This window comes from Melozone crissalis, unplaced genomic scaffold, assembly GCF_028551555.1.
Source record: "Melozone crissalis strain CALT ecotype California unplaced genomic scaffold, PUWL_Pcris_2 ptg000005l_1, whole genome shotgun sequence".
NCBI classification, from domain to species: Eukaryota; Metazoa; Chordata; class Aves; order Passeriformes; family Passerellidae; genus Melozone; species Melozone crissalis.
In genome coordinates, this window is record NW_026535783.1 from 45,805,264 (window position 1) to 45,820,918 (window position 15,655).

The 15,655-nt window shown below is 36.2% G+C and overlaps 1 protein-coding gene across 2 annotated transcripts in view; it reads right to left on the bottom strand.

Annotated features, from left to right (window-relative positions):
* Window positions 1–37: 37 nt before the first annotated feature.
* UHRF2 (ubiquitin like with PHD and ring finger domains 2) overlaps window positions 38–15,655 on the bottom strand; it is an 81,619-nt gene continuing 66,001 nt past the window's right edge. Inside the window, exons 10-16 of one of the 2 annotated variants that reach the window (XM_054282336.1) lie at window positions 9,360–9,466; window positions 7,232–7,394; window positions 6,554–6,691; window positions 5,636–5,759; window positions 3,571–3,731; window positions 2,720–2,818; window positions 38–1,196 (exon numbers count right to left, since the gene is read on the bottom strand). In XM_054282336.1, coding sequence (XP_054138311.1) covers window positions 1,050–1,196; window positions 2,720–2,818; window positions 3,571–3,731; window positions 5,636–5,759; window positions 6,554–6,691; window positions 7,232–7,394; window positions 9,360–9,466 — 939 coding nt within the window. In that variant the 3' untranslated portion in view covers window positions 38–1,049. Of the gene's footprint in view, window positions 1,197–2,719; window positions 2,819–3,570; window positions 3,735–5,635; window positions 5,760–6,553; window positions 6,692–7,231; window positions 7,395–9,359; window positions 9,467–15,655 lie in introns of both variants that reach the window. The other variant, XM_054282327.1, reaches the window with a different exon arrangement.

Genomic DNA, 15,655 nt, shown 5'->3' on the forward strand with positions numbered 1-15,655 from the left:
TAGAAAATAGTAAAAACAAAATTAGCAAATTTTCTGAATCATAAAATATTTAATAAGGTATATTTTGGGGGAGGGATATATTGTATATAAAATTTCAGATCACAATATGAAGCGATTTGAACCTTCTCGAAGCTAGCACTGCCTTTAATGCTGTGTAGATGTATTGCCACTGATACAAGACCTACTAAAAGCATACAGTTTAACTAATACAGAAGTGGCTTTTTTTTATATGAACTATTTTTTACACAATTAGAGTGTCTTGAATACCCTCTTTAAGTGCAAAAAACACAGATCACTTTACACTAATGCAGCAACAATGCATTCATACTGTTCTCATTAGTCATTAGTAGTCAACTTGCATAAGATACAAGAAAAGCACAATGAAGCTCACAAAAATAGACTAAAAATCAGCCCGTTCTTGCAAAAAAATACAGCATAATAGAAGAAAAAGACAAAAAAGGGATTATGCACAACACAGAATTTACTGTTTAATCCAAATGGCTTAAGTGCTGAATCTATTTCTTTTTCCTGGTTTTTGGTGGGTTTTTCTTTTGGTTTGGTTTTTCTTGGGTTTCGTTATTGAGTTCTTTTTTTTGTAAATCAAACCACATGGACCAGGCACAACTAATATTCAGGAGGCAGTGTGTAGCTAAAAACATCACTAACTATTTTTTATCCCCAACATTGTTTCATTGTTTGACACAATTTACTTTCCTCTGTCCTGAGGTAGTCACAAAAAAACAAATCATAAATTAAGCATCAGCTAGGCCAGTAAGAGCTGAGGCTTTTCTTTTTCTTTTTTTCTTTTTTCCTTCTTTAAAAACTGTTAGTTAACTGGCCAAAACTACCCTTGATGTTAAAAGACAGCTGAGAATTAGAGTTCTCACAACACCAAGAAATGGCTATGAAGGGAAGAGGGTTAGGTGCTTCAAAAAGTGACAATATATTGAGTCCCATCAAGGTGGCTGGTCCACTGCTGAATTTCCCATGTTTATTCCCCTTTACTGTCTATAAAGTCACTGGGAGAAGTACAGAAGGGACTGAGCACATCATCGTCCTTTACTGTAACCTGGAAAGAACTGGTCCAGTAGTGCCTGCAGGATCTTGTTGGGAGCCATGGTGTAGCCCTTCCCCAAGTCATAGCGGCAGGCAGGGCAGGTGAACACTTCGGCTCTGAAGGAGCGCTGTAAACAACTCTAGGACACACAGAGACAGAGAAGTAAATTGCAACAACTTCCTTATAGACTGACAGCTTAACCAGCGAAAAGTAAGGAATCACTATAAGATCTGCTTATAAGATCTGCTTACAATCTGCTGAACTACCAGAAAAAAAAAAGTCTTTGCCAAACCCTCTGGTGCCTGACTCCACCCCTGACTAAAATGTCCTAGCCAAGAAACTCTTCTCCCTGCTTGGGAGGAACTAAATCACTAGTGAGGTTTCCCCTTCTTTTTTCACTAATGCCTTCCTGTAAGTCACAGCCAATCCTTAGCTTCCTTACAGCCTCACAGATTGCTATACTTTTCCAGACCTTCATATCCAGAGGAAAATGACTATACCACACATACTGTTTATGTAGCAATCTCCATCTAACTCACCAGAATAGACCCAGTTTAGCCTTACAGATATATGTAGAATAATACAATCTGTAACACATTAGCATCTGTGCTGTCATCCTTACTACATTACTGCAGATTGATTAAAAAATTTTAGGGCAGGGCAGATCTCTGTCTAAACAGCAACAGCAGCTTACTATCAAACTTCCTTACAACTTTAACTGGATATTATACTGTATGTATAATATCGCAAATATGTACTGATGTCTTCAAATACTGTGCTTTCTGAGTTTGTTGCCATTCAGCTTTCTCTTCTTTCTTTTTTTCAATTTCTACAATTCTAAATTTTAACTCCACATTTCTTATGTTTTTCAAAGAGACATAATTGTTCCATGTGTGCAGGCCACACACAACACCCTGATTTTTACTGGAGTGGTATCTTCTTAAACAGCAACCTTGCATTACCAAATACTGTACTAGGACAATAATAGTTTGAGTCCTTTTACGGCCTCAGGCAGAAATACTAGGTATGGCAGACACCATTCAAATATGCAAAATTCAGTGCATGATTCTGTACATACCAGTGCTACAAAATTAACTCTAGTCCAGATTTGATTCCACGCTTCTTAGACTTATCTCCAACTGATCAAGATTTTGAGACACATAAGTAATGCACTGACATTCATGGTCTCCTAGCAAACATGAGCAATGCCAAGATTAACAGGATAACTTTCTCTGAATAAGCCCAAATAAGTTTCTAGGGTATTTATCCTCCACCCTTTCACAACTTTTAATAAAGAATTATAAAATTATAAAATCTGGTTTTATTTCTTGTAAAATTATGTAAAATTAAATTATTGTTATTGTGCCAAAATCTAACCAGTGGACCTAACCAAACTGTAGCACACCTCCACTGACCAAAAAGGCATGACCACAATGGTAAACCTCACTCATTATGTCTATCAGAAACTATATGGAATGTACTTCCACTCCTTATTACACAAAATTAACGTCTGCTACACAGCAAACACTGAATAGAAACTTGTGGTCTGTTTTTGCTCAGAATGTTATACAATTATTATTGTCTTTCTAAAATGCATATGGCTTTGGTGACTGGTGTCTAAGAGTCAAGAAAACAGCCCAGAGCAAGGCAGTTCATTCTTACTTTACAGACGTTGTGGAGGCACTCTGTTGTCACTGGCTGGTAAACCAACTCCTGGCAGCACACGCACATAAAGGATTGTTCCAGTTTCTTCAGAAAATTCTAATGCAGGGCACAGGGATAAAAGAGACAAATTCTATTACAGTTCTCACAAATGCCACTTACTACATAGAGATGATGTACTTCCAGAAGTTTTGAAGTCTGTCACATCTCTGAGCACAGCTTTCTAGAAGTTATCAGGAAGCAGGTCTTTAATGGCTTTATTTCCCTGCTCTTCTACAAATTGCAGAACTATATAATCAGAGAATGGTTTGGGTTGGAAAGGACCTTAAACTACACCTATTTCAACGCCCATGCCATGGGCAGGGAATATTCCACTAGACCACGTTGCTCATGGCCCCATCCAGCCTGGCCTTGAGCACTTTGAGGGATGGGGCATATGTTTCTGGGGAACCTGTCATAAAATTATTTTCTGTCTAAACAAAACCTAGCCACTAAAACTATCTTTCTTCATGTCTGATTTCTGACATTAGCACAACATAAAAATACATTTATTATATCAGAGAAAAACCATGCTGGCTTCAAGAATGAAAATAAATAAAAATGCTCTTCTAACTTCAGGATGGTTTTTGAACAAGAAAGGTCTCTATTGTTGAGGCATTAGCCCATCTCTCAAGAGCAAATTGCACAGGCTAGACATTTTCTTGAAATAGAAGTCTTACAAATAAAACTGATGCTAGACAGTCTATATTTAGCAAAAGTTCAACAAAGGAGCTTTTAAGAGCGACTCAAGATTTCTCCTAACAATATAAAGAAAATGCAAAGAATAAAAACTACGCATGCAACAAACATACTGGTCCTTCCTTAAGAGAAGCAAGTACTTCATCCCACAGCTTCTGGTTCATGCAGTCTTCTCTGATCAGCCATTGCTGCTCTTGGGTCAGCTGGAAAGCTTCTCCTTTCCCTCCATCTCCCATCCTCATGGCTTTGGGTGTAATTGTAGGCTCCTCTGTACCTGCTTAAGATGGTGACCATCAGACCCAGTAAAAGCAGTGTTAGTCTGAACTAATAGAAGGGAAAGACAAAACTATTTCTAGAAGGAAAAATGGATTAATATGGATTACTTGCAAGAAATGCAGCAAGCAAATTCCTACTCCAACTCATACTATACATCATTGCTTTGGATTGCAGCAAAGAGTTGCACAGAAGAATTTTCATTTTTTTGCAGAGCTTGAGAGCAAAAAACACAGTAGGAGCAGTAAAAAGGATTAAGACCCCTACACTACCACTTAATTAAGCACTCGCTAGAATATACTTATTTATTTCTTGTTGTGAGATAGGATTAGGAGGAAGGCAAATTAGGCTCAAAACTTGAAAAGGGTATGAAGAAAAGTTTATTAACAGTAACTAAAAAAAGGAATAATAAGAATTAGAATAAAACCTTTAGAACACTTCTTCTTTCCCTACAACTTTTTTTTCTTACTCACAACTTACAGAAATAATTCAGTCAGTTATTCTACAAGAGTCTTTTTTGTCTACTTTGGGAGAGGAACTCTTCTTGTTAATTTATGGAGACTTCTTTATAAGAAAAGTGTTCTCTTCTGCCTTTAATTTTTACAAATAGCAGTTGCCTGGAAAATCCTGCAATCATGAAGTCCCTCACATTTTTACAGCTTTTCCCAAAACTGTGTTTATGGGCAACGTTAATTTATGGGGTATTATTTTAAAGATGAGCTGTTTAAGAGCAAAGGTTTTCTTTATCTATGTTTGAAATTAGCTTAATTCCTGGGAACAGAGGATTCTTCTTCTCTCCCTGGGAGCAGAGGGTCTTTATTGCTCTTCTCTTTCGGTTTAAACTTCTCACGGGACTACAGCTATTTCAACATCTGCTTACTTTAGCATGGAGGCTTTTGTTAGGTATGTACAATTTGAACAATTCATCTCCTCAAATTTTTTGATGGGTTATAGGGAAAAAAGAGTCTAATGTATCAATTATATCTTCCTCATAGCCTTATAAGTGGATTTTAGCCTAGAATTAAGGCACCTCTTTAAATCCCTCCCATCGGGGACTTGACGTCTTTTTACTGACTGTCATGTTTCATGTTGTTTTCTCTTCAATCTTTCCTTTTCTTTCACTCGACAGAGAGAATTGATGTTTGTACGTTTTATTTGTGTACTATGACCGGTTAATATCTTGCCCAGGGCCTGCAGATGGTTATGTGATTCCTGCTGGGCGGTGCTGGAGTTGTTGCTAGTAGAGGCTTTCTTCGGCGGCCGTACTTGCTGGGGGAGCGGCTAGGATTTTAGCAGCCAGGCTCTCCCCCTGCCTCGTGGTTGTGGAAGAATCTGGGCCGGACCGGCCCGGCCCAGAGCCGCTCTCGGGGCCCGCGCTGGCGGCTGGGGCAGGGTTCAGTAGCGGCAAAAAGCCAGCAGCCGCAGCAGCAGCCGCGGCCCGGCCCCGCGGCCTCCCCTCCCCGTGCCCGGAGGCTGACGGGGCCCGGGGGCTCCCCGGAAGCGCTCCCCTGCTCCCCGGCAGGGGCCGCCCTGCCCGGCTCGGCCCGGCCCGGCCCCGCCGAGACAGGGCCGGACTGGCTGTGTTACTTGTTTCTCGGAAGGGAAAGAGACCCTCATGGGCTTTTTCGTCTTGTTCTAACCTCTGTCTTCACAGCGGCGTGTACAGTTTTCTTAGTGGTTCAACACATTGTTAATTTTCAAAGCTAATTACTGATTGGTCTTTTTTTATCAGAGACGGAGGAAACTGCTAGTAGCTTCTCTCAGAAAGTCCCTTCCGTGAGTGCCTCCAATATAAAACCACTACAAACTGCTTCACACTTCCACGAAGATTTCATGGCTTAGTTCATAGCAATTGTAACGTGAGAGACTTTGCTGACAAATGCTAAAGAAGTAAAAAAGAAATACCATCATCAATTGTCCTTTTCTGGTTTCCATTACTTTGGCTGCTTGGCTCCTGTTTCACAGTTTGCTTTTTAACCTTATCTTTCTTCTCCTTACTAGCCATGGCTTCCAAATAACCTTCTGGATACTAAAATTAAAAAGGACAGATTTAAAACAAGAATCACAGCCATACAGGAATAACCAAATACCAAAAAGAATAACTTCTAATAGACTTTAGATCCCTATGACTACATAGTAAAATAATCACACAATAATTTTAAAATCCTATATGATAGAGAAAACATTTAAATTAGTATCTATCATTAAGAAAGCACAGTCAAGTCAAAGAACCTAATCCATACTCAGCTGTATTAAACAGTATATCTGTACCTGTGTGTTTAGAAACTATATAAATTGGGGAGATGATGGTATGCTGTAAAATGCAATGTATCATTGCATTGCCAAGAATATATATTAATTCTTTCCTTTTTTCCATTTTTTCATGGATTCTGCAATGCCAAAATTTTCATGGATCAGCCTATATCTGTGCTTAAAATGCACTATTTATACAAACTACTCAGTTCACATGACAAAAATACTTCAAAATGCACCCTTTTTTTGGTTTCTCAGACAGACTAGTCACCTGTAGAAAAATTTGTTCCAGCCTAAGAATCACAAAACTGGACACAAATTCTGATTTTCCAATCCATATAGACAAACCAATTTACTGCTAGGGTAGAAAGCTTCATTTGCAGTTCCATCTGCTGTGTCACTATTACAGGATTCTGTCAATTTCCTTATAATCTGTACTGGTTTTTAGTATCAAAAGCTGCCACAGTGAAGTACAAGGAAAAAAAGGAGCTTTAATTTAACTGATTTCTTTCTCAGGATTTTGTTTACTAGAACTAAGAATAAAAACAACTGTCAAGTCCCGATGCGAACCTGTACGCTTAGACCGAGCTTTTTTGACCGCTCCATTCCTTCTGAAGTCCAAGGTGCAGGCTCAACATCATCTCTCCTCAGAAGATAGCGCCAAACTAAAAATCCACATTTTCCAATTTCTGGCCAGTATTTCACCACCTAAAGAACAGTACAAAATTACCGATTATATTTTTATCACAAGTCAAACACATGCACATCGTCATACTTTAATTGTTCAAGAAGAAATGACAAGACTAATTTATACATTATTATTATTATATACAAAAGTTCTTTCCTCAGCTGTGAAATTTTTATATTTCTTAAAAATACAGTAGTCCTAAAAGGCACACTCCTTTGTTAAAGAAACTAAGAAGTCTTTAAATAAAAAAAAGGATAGGGTACAGCTGGAAGGACTGAAGAAATAATGAAATTATCTGATTTCAGGGATGAATTTAACTCAATAAGCACACACAAGGCAACTTACATATTCAATCTTAGGTATCCTATACAGATTATGTTCTATTATCACTGTTTTGAGTAATTTCATTTTGGTTTACTTTGCAGAACAAACTAAAGCTAAAAAGCTCAAGAAAAAAGGAACTGTTTCTTTCAAGTAATAATGAAAACTTTGCAGACTAACACATATGAGGCTTTTAAAAACAGATTACAAGAAATTTTATGTTGTAGAGATCAGAATACCTTGTAAATGCCATCATATCTGTTGCCTTCCTCTGGGGCATATTTGCTGATCCGCCGTCCTTTTGAACTGCGTACCACCCTAACTGGCTTACCAGCTCTCCAATTCTTTGACTCTGCTCCATTTTTATCGTCCAGTGGGGCATCACAGTTAAGGGCCAGTGCCCTAGAAAGACATTTAAATTCTTCATAAGCTAGATTGCTTCACCCAGCAGAGTTTTGAGAGTTAACATAATTAAGTTATATGTGTTTCCCTTGTCTAATTTTGCTTTATCAAGCAGCATAGACCTTTCAGTATGTTTTTTAGCAGAATTGATGAAAAAAATGAGATCCACACTGAAATGAATGGAAAGAAAAAAAATTTGGAACATTAAATATGTTGTCTAGGTTCCAGATGAAAACTCATGTGAAATTGCTAGAAAACAAACCAATCCTTTCAGACTTAATATTCTTAATTTTTAAAATTAATCCCTTCCTAAATAGAACTGATGAAATTAAAATTATAATAAAAGGCAAGCTTTCTGTGCTGCTATTCCTCATCAACAGATTTTAAGGCTCTTTAACTGTGTACACAAAAGTAATGAATATGATGAAAAACATACAGAGTAAAAGGTACATAATAACCGTTCAAAAAAGCTGTAAATACCACACCTCTCTCACATGATACATAAAATACCTCAGAGAAGAACTAAGAATCATAGTAGCTAATTAGACCTTTAATTAGCTGTAATTAAAAGCTTTAATTTATCCATAGAGACCCTTTTCTAGAAACCTGAAGCAAGAAAGCTGCTGTAAGAAACAGTATTTCTATTACCACAGCCTGACTTGAAGGGATTGAAAACCCTTCAGAATCAGCCACAACACAAATAATGGATCTCAAAACAGAAGAAATAATATGGGTTATAAACAGACATGGTACAAGTATGGAACCCACATGGTAGACAGTAAGAGACAGGCACACTATGCCAACATTAAAAATTTTTTCCATATAAAAACAAAACTTGTAAAACTATCTGGACAAGCAAAAGCCATACAGATTCAACTATATAGAATCATCATAATCTTCTGTATCAAAGTGCTTGAAAACTTGTATCAAGCTTAGAAAATGAGAGCAGCACATTATTACTCCCTTCACAGCTAAGTAGTTTTGCCTGTCGAATTTTCATTTCATAAGAGGAGAGAGATGCTGACATTAAAGGGTCCAGCTTTAATTCTGTGTCCCAAAACAACTTCGTTCTATTCACTAAATAAGCTTGTAAAGCTATTGCTTAAACCTACTTCCATCTTTCTTCCCTCCTTGATCTTGTTCATTTTCATATCACGTGTCCCCTCCTCCCCCCTTTCTCAAGGGAGCCAAGTCAGGCTTTTCCTCTTTCTCCTCTAGACAGCTTGAAAAAAATCCCTCTCCAGCCTGTCTGAGAGCAGCAGAACATACCTAAATGCGGACCTGGCAAACAAAAGTTCTCAGTGACTCTCAGCATCTCACAGGCGTTCAGAGGTCAGTTGTGTAACAGATTATGCTCTTAGAAACAGAAAAGGATGGAGTACTCTTTGTTCAGGCCAGCTTTTGGAGGATGGAAAAACACTTCAGGCAGATGTCTAATTCTTCCTCTGGATACATGTTCTCTTTCAAGTACCTGTTTTGATAAAGCTGCACCCTAATTCCTTGCTTTTCATAGAAAAATATGATGAAAGAAAGAGCTAGCAAAATAGAAAATATTTCTTTTATCATGGGAAAAGGAACATGCTTTCTTTCTCCTTAAATTTATATCTGATTTACCCACAAGAGAAAAAACTTAAAAAAAGAAACATCCAGAATTAGAAAACTTCTGCTCAAGAGTTTTGACTAACTTCTTGTTTAATTAAAACAGAGTCCTCTCAGTGTGACTATAGAACAATTTCAACCAGAGGCATGACTGCAAGCTGCAAGCAATGTATTTCACTGAGGTGAGTGTTCCTTTAAAGCAACAAATCATAATGCTTGATAAAACACCTCTTAAAAGGCATTGCTGTTTATGAACACAGCATCTACAGAAGAGAAAAAATACAGCAAAATGTTAGTTTTAAATTAAAGCCCTACAACCCAACTCTTTGTATTGGAATACCTTTAAATTTTATTTTCAAAACTTACCTATTCATGTGTGTTAATGTCTGATCAAATGAATGTTCTCCGATTCTTTTATTGCCAGAAAGATCTCTACCTCCACTCCCAGTGTAAGTGAACTCATCTCCTCGATCCTGTGCAAGAAGATTATCCTTTGGTTTAATGGTCTAAAGTAAAGTAACTCAATTAAAAGAAAAAAAAAAAGCAACTTCATTTGTACTATTTACTCAGAGAAAAACTGTAATCAAGGGCATGAAAGACATGTTTTCAATTTCATTTGCAGCAGCTGCACCAGCACAAAAGTCCTGGTCTAGATGTAACCTCTTCACCAAAAAATTCTGACTAAAAAATGCCTGCGTAAAAAAAATGCTACTTTGGCATTTTTGAGAAAAAAAAATCTGAGGAACATATTCTGCTTGCTCTTGAGCTTTCATTGTGTTTACAAGAGTATCATGTGTGTAAAATACAGAATAATTACCTTGGACGGATGATGGCAGTAACTTCAGCTTGTACAAGGAGCTCAGTGCTAGTAAGTACATAGAGTGCTGCCTTATGTACCAAGCAGGTGCTTTAATGAAATAGTAATCCCAGCTCTTCTGACTCAGTAAGAGTTTAAAATAATTTAGATTCATATTTTGTAAACTAAAATAATTCTGTACTATAGTTCCAATGTAGAATTTTCATGAAAACTGTCAGAATCTAAATACTCTCAAGAAAAGCCTGTGTTTCTATTTTCTGTACAAATTTGTCACAGAATTTCATATTACTCCTGAGAAATGAATGTATTTCCAGAAATACATAAATATACAGACTACATACATAGTTAATATGTTATTTCTTTGGAGATGTATATTTGGTATAAAGCATATAGCAATTTAATACAAAAAACAATGTTTAAATGAATTTTAATAGCAAAATTCTGAACATCTATGCAGTAATAAAATTCAGTCAATTTCTTACCACTATTAAAAGTCTGACATTATTTAGGATCCAGTGCAAGACTGTTACACATATTTCATGACTGACAACATCAGAAAAAGAGAAGGTTAGAAAGAGAAACACTAGTTGATCAAGGCCATAGATAAACTATAGAAAATAAGTTCATTTTATTTTGTGTCGGGAAAACCTAGCAGAAATTCATCTGCAGTTATCTGTACATAATAAAACACAAGTGCTATTAAATTTAAAGTATACACAAAACCTAGCAAAGACATGTATAAATTCTGGCATATGCTTTCTTAAAACAGGCTACTTAGTCTACTGAATAAATCTTAAAAACCAACAGAAACAGAATGTAGTTCTATTAAGGACAGTATATGAGATAACATAAAAAAGGATGATTTGGTTCATGTATCACAATCATTCAAGCAAATTGCATTTTGACAATGAATAAGAAGCCTGTGACAAGTTCAGAAAAATGGGAAAACATATCTTGGAATGTCACGAATCTGGCATGGCCTGGGTTTTGTAACAACAAAAGAAACATGAACATCTTCAATCTTCATGATGTAGCAGGGTGGGAGGAATGTTAAGGCAGTTTTTGATATGCAAGCAGAACTAAACTGAAACCAGAAGGTGATTTCTTTTCCCTCTACTTGAAACATAATTTTGAGATAAATACCGATATAACATATATAAAAGAGTGTGGAAAAAATATATGAAAGACAGAAACAGTTCATATGAAAGCAAGATGGGGAAAATTATTTATAAGACAGGACAGGTTCCTGACAAGCTTTTGTTTATCAACTACTAGGTTGTTGATAAATCTTCATTAGAAGAAAGTATGGAATATACTTATTTTTTGGCGTAACAGAAAAACATAAATCAAGGACAAATTGCTAGAGATTTTAGCCAAAAAAACTTCAAGAGACAATGCAGAAATGTGCAGTATTCCTACTTGCACATACCTCTATGGAAATTGGGTTAAATGTAAATGACCTAAACCCAACAAACTTTCAGCATCTTCAAAGAAAGGCTAAGTGGTTCTCTAGTGGTAGTCTAACCACAGGCAAACTGAAAACATTGTGCTTGAAGAGATACTATGGATAGAAGGTCTATGCACACGTGCTCACCTCCTGAACAAATCCCACACTTGTTGGGTTACATTTGCTTCTCCTTAGGAAGGAAAATGGAGGAACAATTATGTAGCATAAATCTTACAGGTCAACGTACAAGGATCTTTCAACATCCTCCAATATAAGGAAGAGTCGCTGCTGCCTCATGTATTATTTTCTAGCCAAACTATACTCCCTTTTTTCATATCAGATATATTAGAAAAAAAAAAAAAGGATTTCAGGGAATAAAGGCAGTTTCTAGAATTGAAGGAAAATGTCAGAGATCTTGCCATTGATCTGGGCTGGATGAAGAGAAATTGGAGGACATTTGAACCACTGATATAGCAGCAACTCGCAAACAAGAGAGGAAGAAAGCTCAGAAGAACTCATAAGTGCTTGTAGAGAATGAAAATCAAAAATGGCAAAACTAAGTGATGCACAGACCAAGTGTCTAAAGCGTAGATTAAATGTGGATATGAATGTGCCTACAACAAGCAGGAGTGAAATAGGGACACTGGTACTCCAGAGACATACTTGGACACCTACAGTACCTACTTTCATTTGGCTTATGGTGTTTTACTTTTAAAGTGAAGTATTACAGGAATATTCACAGCTTATTATTTGGGACTATTAGAGAGTATTGACTCATCAAAACAATCTCTCAACAGCTTTGAGTTCTATCTATAGATAATACAGAATCTCCCAATCACCTACAACAACTTTTAACTGAGAGCCAGTAAGAGATTGGTAAAGCTATTTTTGTCTGAAGAGGATCAAAAAGCAGAACTGAAGACAATGGGTCAACAGTTAAAGAAAACGTATGGTAAAGGGAGTTATTTATGTCTATATGTTCTCATTGAACAAAAAAAGTAGCTGTCAAAAAGCCCATCAAAACAGTCTTATCTTTTCCCTTCCCTTCTTCCTACATTCTTCCCATTTTCTTAAGTTAAAATACATAATTCTGCCACTTCTCTTCTGTTTTCCACAGCTTAATTCCACTTCTTTGCACCAAAACTGTCTTTCAACAGCTAGTAAGTATTTGTTACTCTGTCTTCTCTTAATACCTCCTGCATTACCTTTTTCTTATGTTGTGTCCATAAAGTTATTTCTAAACTGTCCTGTTTGTGAAGTTTGATGACATTATAGGGCAAGTGAACTTCAGCCACAGTAGCACTGACCCAGCATCTCATACTGAGGCACGTGAGTGGAAGACAAGCCTGAAGCTCTAGTACTACAAGCCAGTCAGCCTCAGACAGCCAGTACAAGCAATCAGTCTGTTGTATTAAATCATACTCCACTGCTCAACATTGTTATATAATCAATTGTAAGTCTAACAGAGAAATAATGTAGAATGAAGGAAGTAAGATTTTGAATTCCATTGAATCATTTGACCGCATTACTTCTGTGGATTACTTTTATGCACCAGCTGACAGGGACATTAGCTACTTAAAGTTACTAGAATATTAACTGTCTCAAGGGAGGTCTCAATTATTTTCTCTCTCCATTAACATCTCTGTTAAATCTGAGCTTTTATGCTCAGATTTCAAAGTTTGGTTCCAACAGATAATGCAAAAATTGTATTTATCAGTAATAGGCTATTACAAACACAATCAGATTTTCTAGATGAGTTCCATCCTTAAGTTTGAACAACAAAAAATGTTTATTGGCTTTCTTGGTACAAGAAATTCCCAAATATCATCAATTCATCAATCCCTTCTCAGTTTGACCTCAGTAAAGTGTAATGAATAAAAGGTGAGTTTGATTTTATGATATAGTAAAATAAAACTGCACTAAGCCGCTTTAAATGAGGTTTTTAAATTCAAGTCAATTATTAACTATCAAGCAATTACATTTGAGAGCATTTTCTTTCCCCAGTAGTAGGGATATCTGAAACTGAATCATGTCATCATTCATCTTCATTAAACTATACCCATAAAGTGCCAACAGAATTGGCCTATCTGCCCATTGTGTGATTTATTTTTGATAATTTCATGGTTTAACACTGCAGTAAAAGGTGCCAATTGAAAAGGAAGGGCTAAAGTACAAATTTCATTTGTAAATCAATAAGAATCCCTTGCATTAAGTGCAGAGCCTGAATACATCATAATTGTTCTTGCTGAGTCTTCCCCACAATTGCCCCTGATAGCAAGAACCTGGCAGTTTCACAGCACATTCCACCACAAAGAAAACATTTCACCATTTTAGTGTCCACTAAATGTCTGAACAGAAAGAAAGACAGCTTCATAGCAGGAAACAGCAGAACGTGGCTAACTGATGATGGAAGTAGGGCAACATTTTAAAATATCAAAGTCCGAGTTAACTACTGTATGTAAATTCCTTTCTGAGGTTTTTCTTACTCCTTTCCATGCAGTGTCCAAAAATGGTGGATTACCACGCTTTTAAACTGAACATTAATACGTAAACAATTCAGGCTTCCAAGTGTGGATTCATTATCTTTTGTTTCACTAAAACTCCGTTCTGACTTGGAACCAGGTTCGCCAAAGTCTTTTCAGGTCAAAGACACTTTCCTGTAGAGGGATTTTACTTAGGAGATATAAAAGCTTTTAGAGACAGCATTTTTAAATTACGGTTATCTTTGGCTATCAGCTGGAGATCCAAAATTCATTTGTTTTTTGAGGGAAAAAAATCCTGCAATCTGTATGACTAATTTAATTAGCCTACTATAATTCTAGTTAAAGCAACACATTTAAAATCTAAAAGACATGCATTTCATATTAGACATTCATTTCATTAAGTAGATTATGAATGGTACATTCCAGGCAGTGAATGGGTTTGGTATAAAATATCAACAAACCTAAACAATGAGTATATTGCCTGGGGTCCCTTTTGAGTCATTACAGTCATTATCTTCTGTAGTCTCAGAATCTTTTACAAGAAGATGCAACTGCTCACATCAGGTATCATTCTCCAAGAGATCCTGAATCTCAGTTCAGAGATCTCCCATATGATCCTATGCAAAACAACTTATAGAAGAAACAATTTTTGTTTAGATTAAAGTGGAGCACACCACACAATTAATTTACCATCTTTACAACACTACCTCAACCCAGCAGAAATATGAATCTTGGGACTTTTGACAATAAAAAGCAGTTTCAACTGTTTCAATGGCACAAAATAAGAGGGCAAGTTTTCAAAACAAAATTAAACTTTAGTTGCTTGATCTGATGAACAGATAAATCAGAATACATTGATCATGAACACTGTGATTGCACAATCAGTGCAAATTTCCAGTATCTAGTGGGTAAATGTTAATCTGTTCTTAGAGTATAAATTACTGAAAGACTTCTCAATTTCTTCAGGTAATGCTCCTATTATGATTACTGTCAAAGGAATACTATGAAGGAGATTAGCAACATTAGCATATTCAAAATAATAGCTAACTATAAGTAAGCCTTCAAAGTTACCCATTTTTAGGAGAGACATTAATGTGCAAATATTTTATGTGCATGTAGTTAGAAATGAAGATAAAACGTCATGTACCAAACAATTTCACCCAATGCTCATTTTATAAGCCATGACTATACCTGTTCTCAATCTTGAGGGTAGATCTGACAGAACTGATAAAACTTGTTATTAATGAGCACTCCAATACATGCAGAACATCCGAACTTCAGTAAAACTGGAGAAAATTCTGGGTCTCTAGGATTATAAGTTTCTACAGGCATGGCATAAAAATGTCATGATCTGAAAGCTAGACAATTAACTCAGTTTCCTGAAATGTACATTGTAATTACTTTACCCCAGTGTGGCTTTGCTGATTTAAAGCAATAGGAAGTGCATTAAGATGGCACACATTATCAGTGTGCCTAAATACTACATAAAGTTTATGAACAGTGTAATACACCTCCAAAATGAATTTATTTCCCAATTTTATAAAAGTTTACACACAAGCATCTTTGTTGCATCACTGAAATTCAATTAAGAGTCACCTCTCTTTTTTGGTACTCATACAATAAAATGAATAGATGTGAGCAGAGGTTTTTGTGTGTATATTTTATTTCAAATAAATAAATCTCAAATTTCACATCTCAAATTAATTAGATACTGTACTTAGGACACTTTTAATTACAGGGCTCAATTTTTCTGTGCATGCTCTAACAGGAGTTTAATCTCAACCTTTTTCAAAAAAACAGGGAAAATGGAAGTAATTGGAAGACAAACCTGGCACATGAAAGAAGAAAAACTAACCTCAATAATGTAACTGGGAAAAAAAGACCCCTTGTATTATTAGTTTAGAAGAGAGAAAAA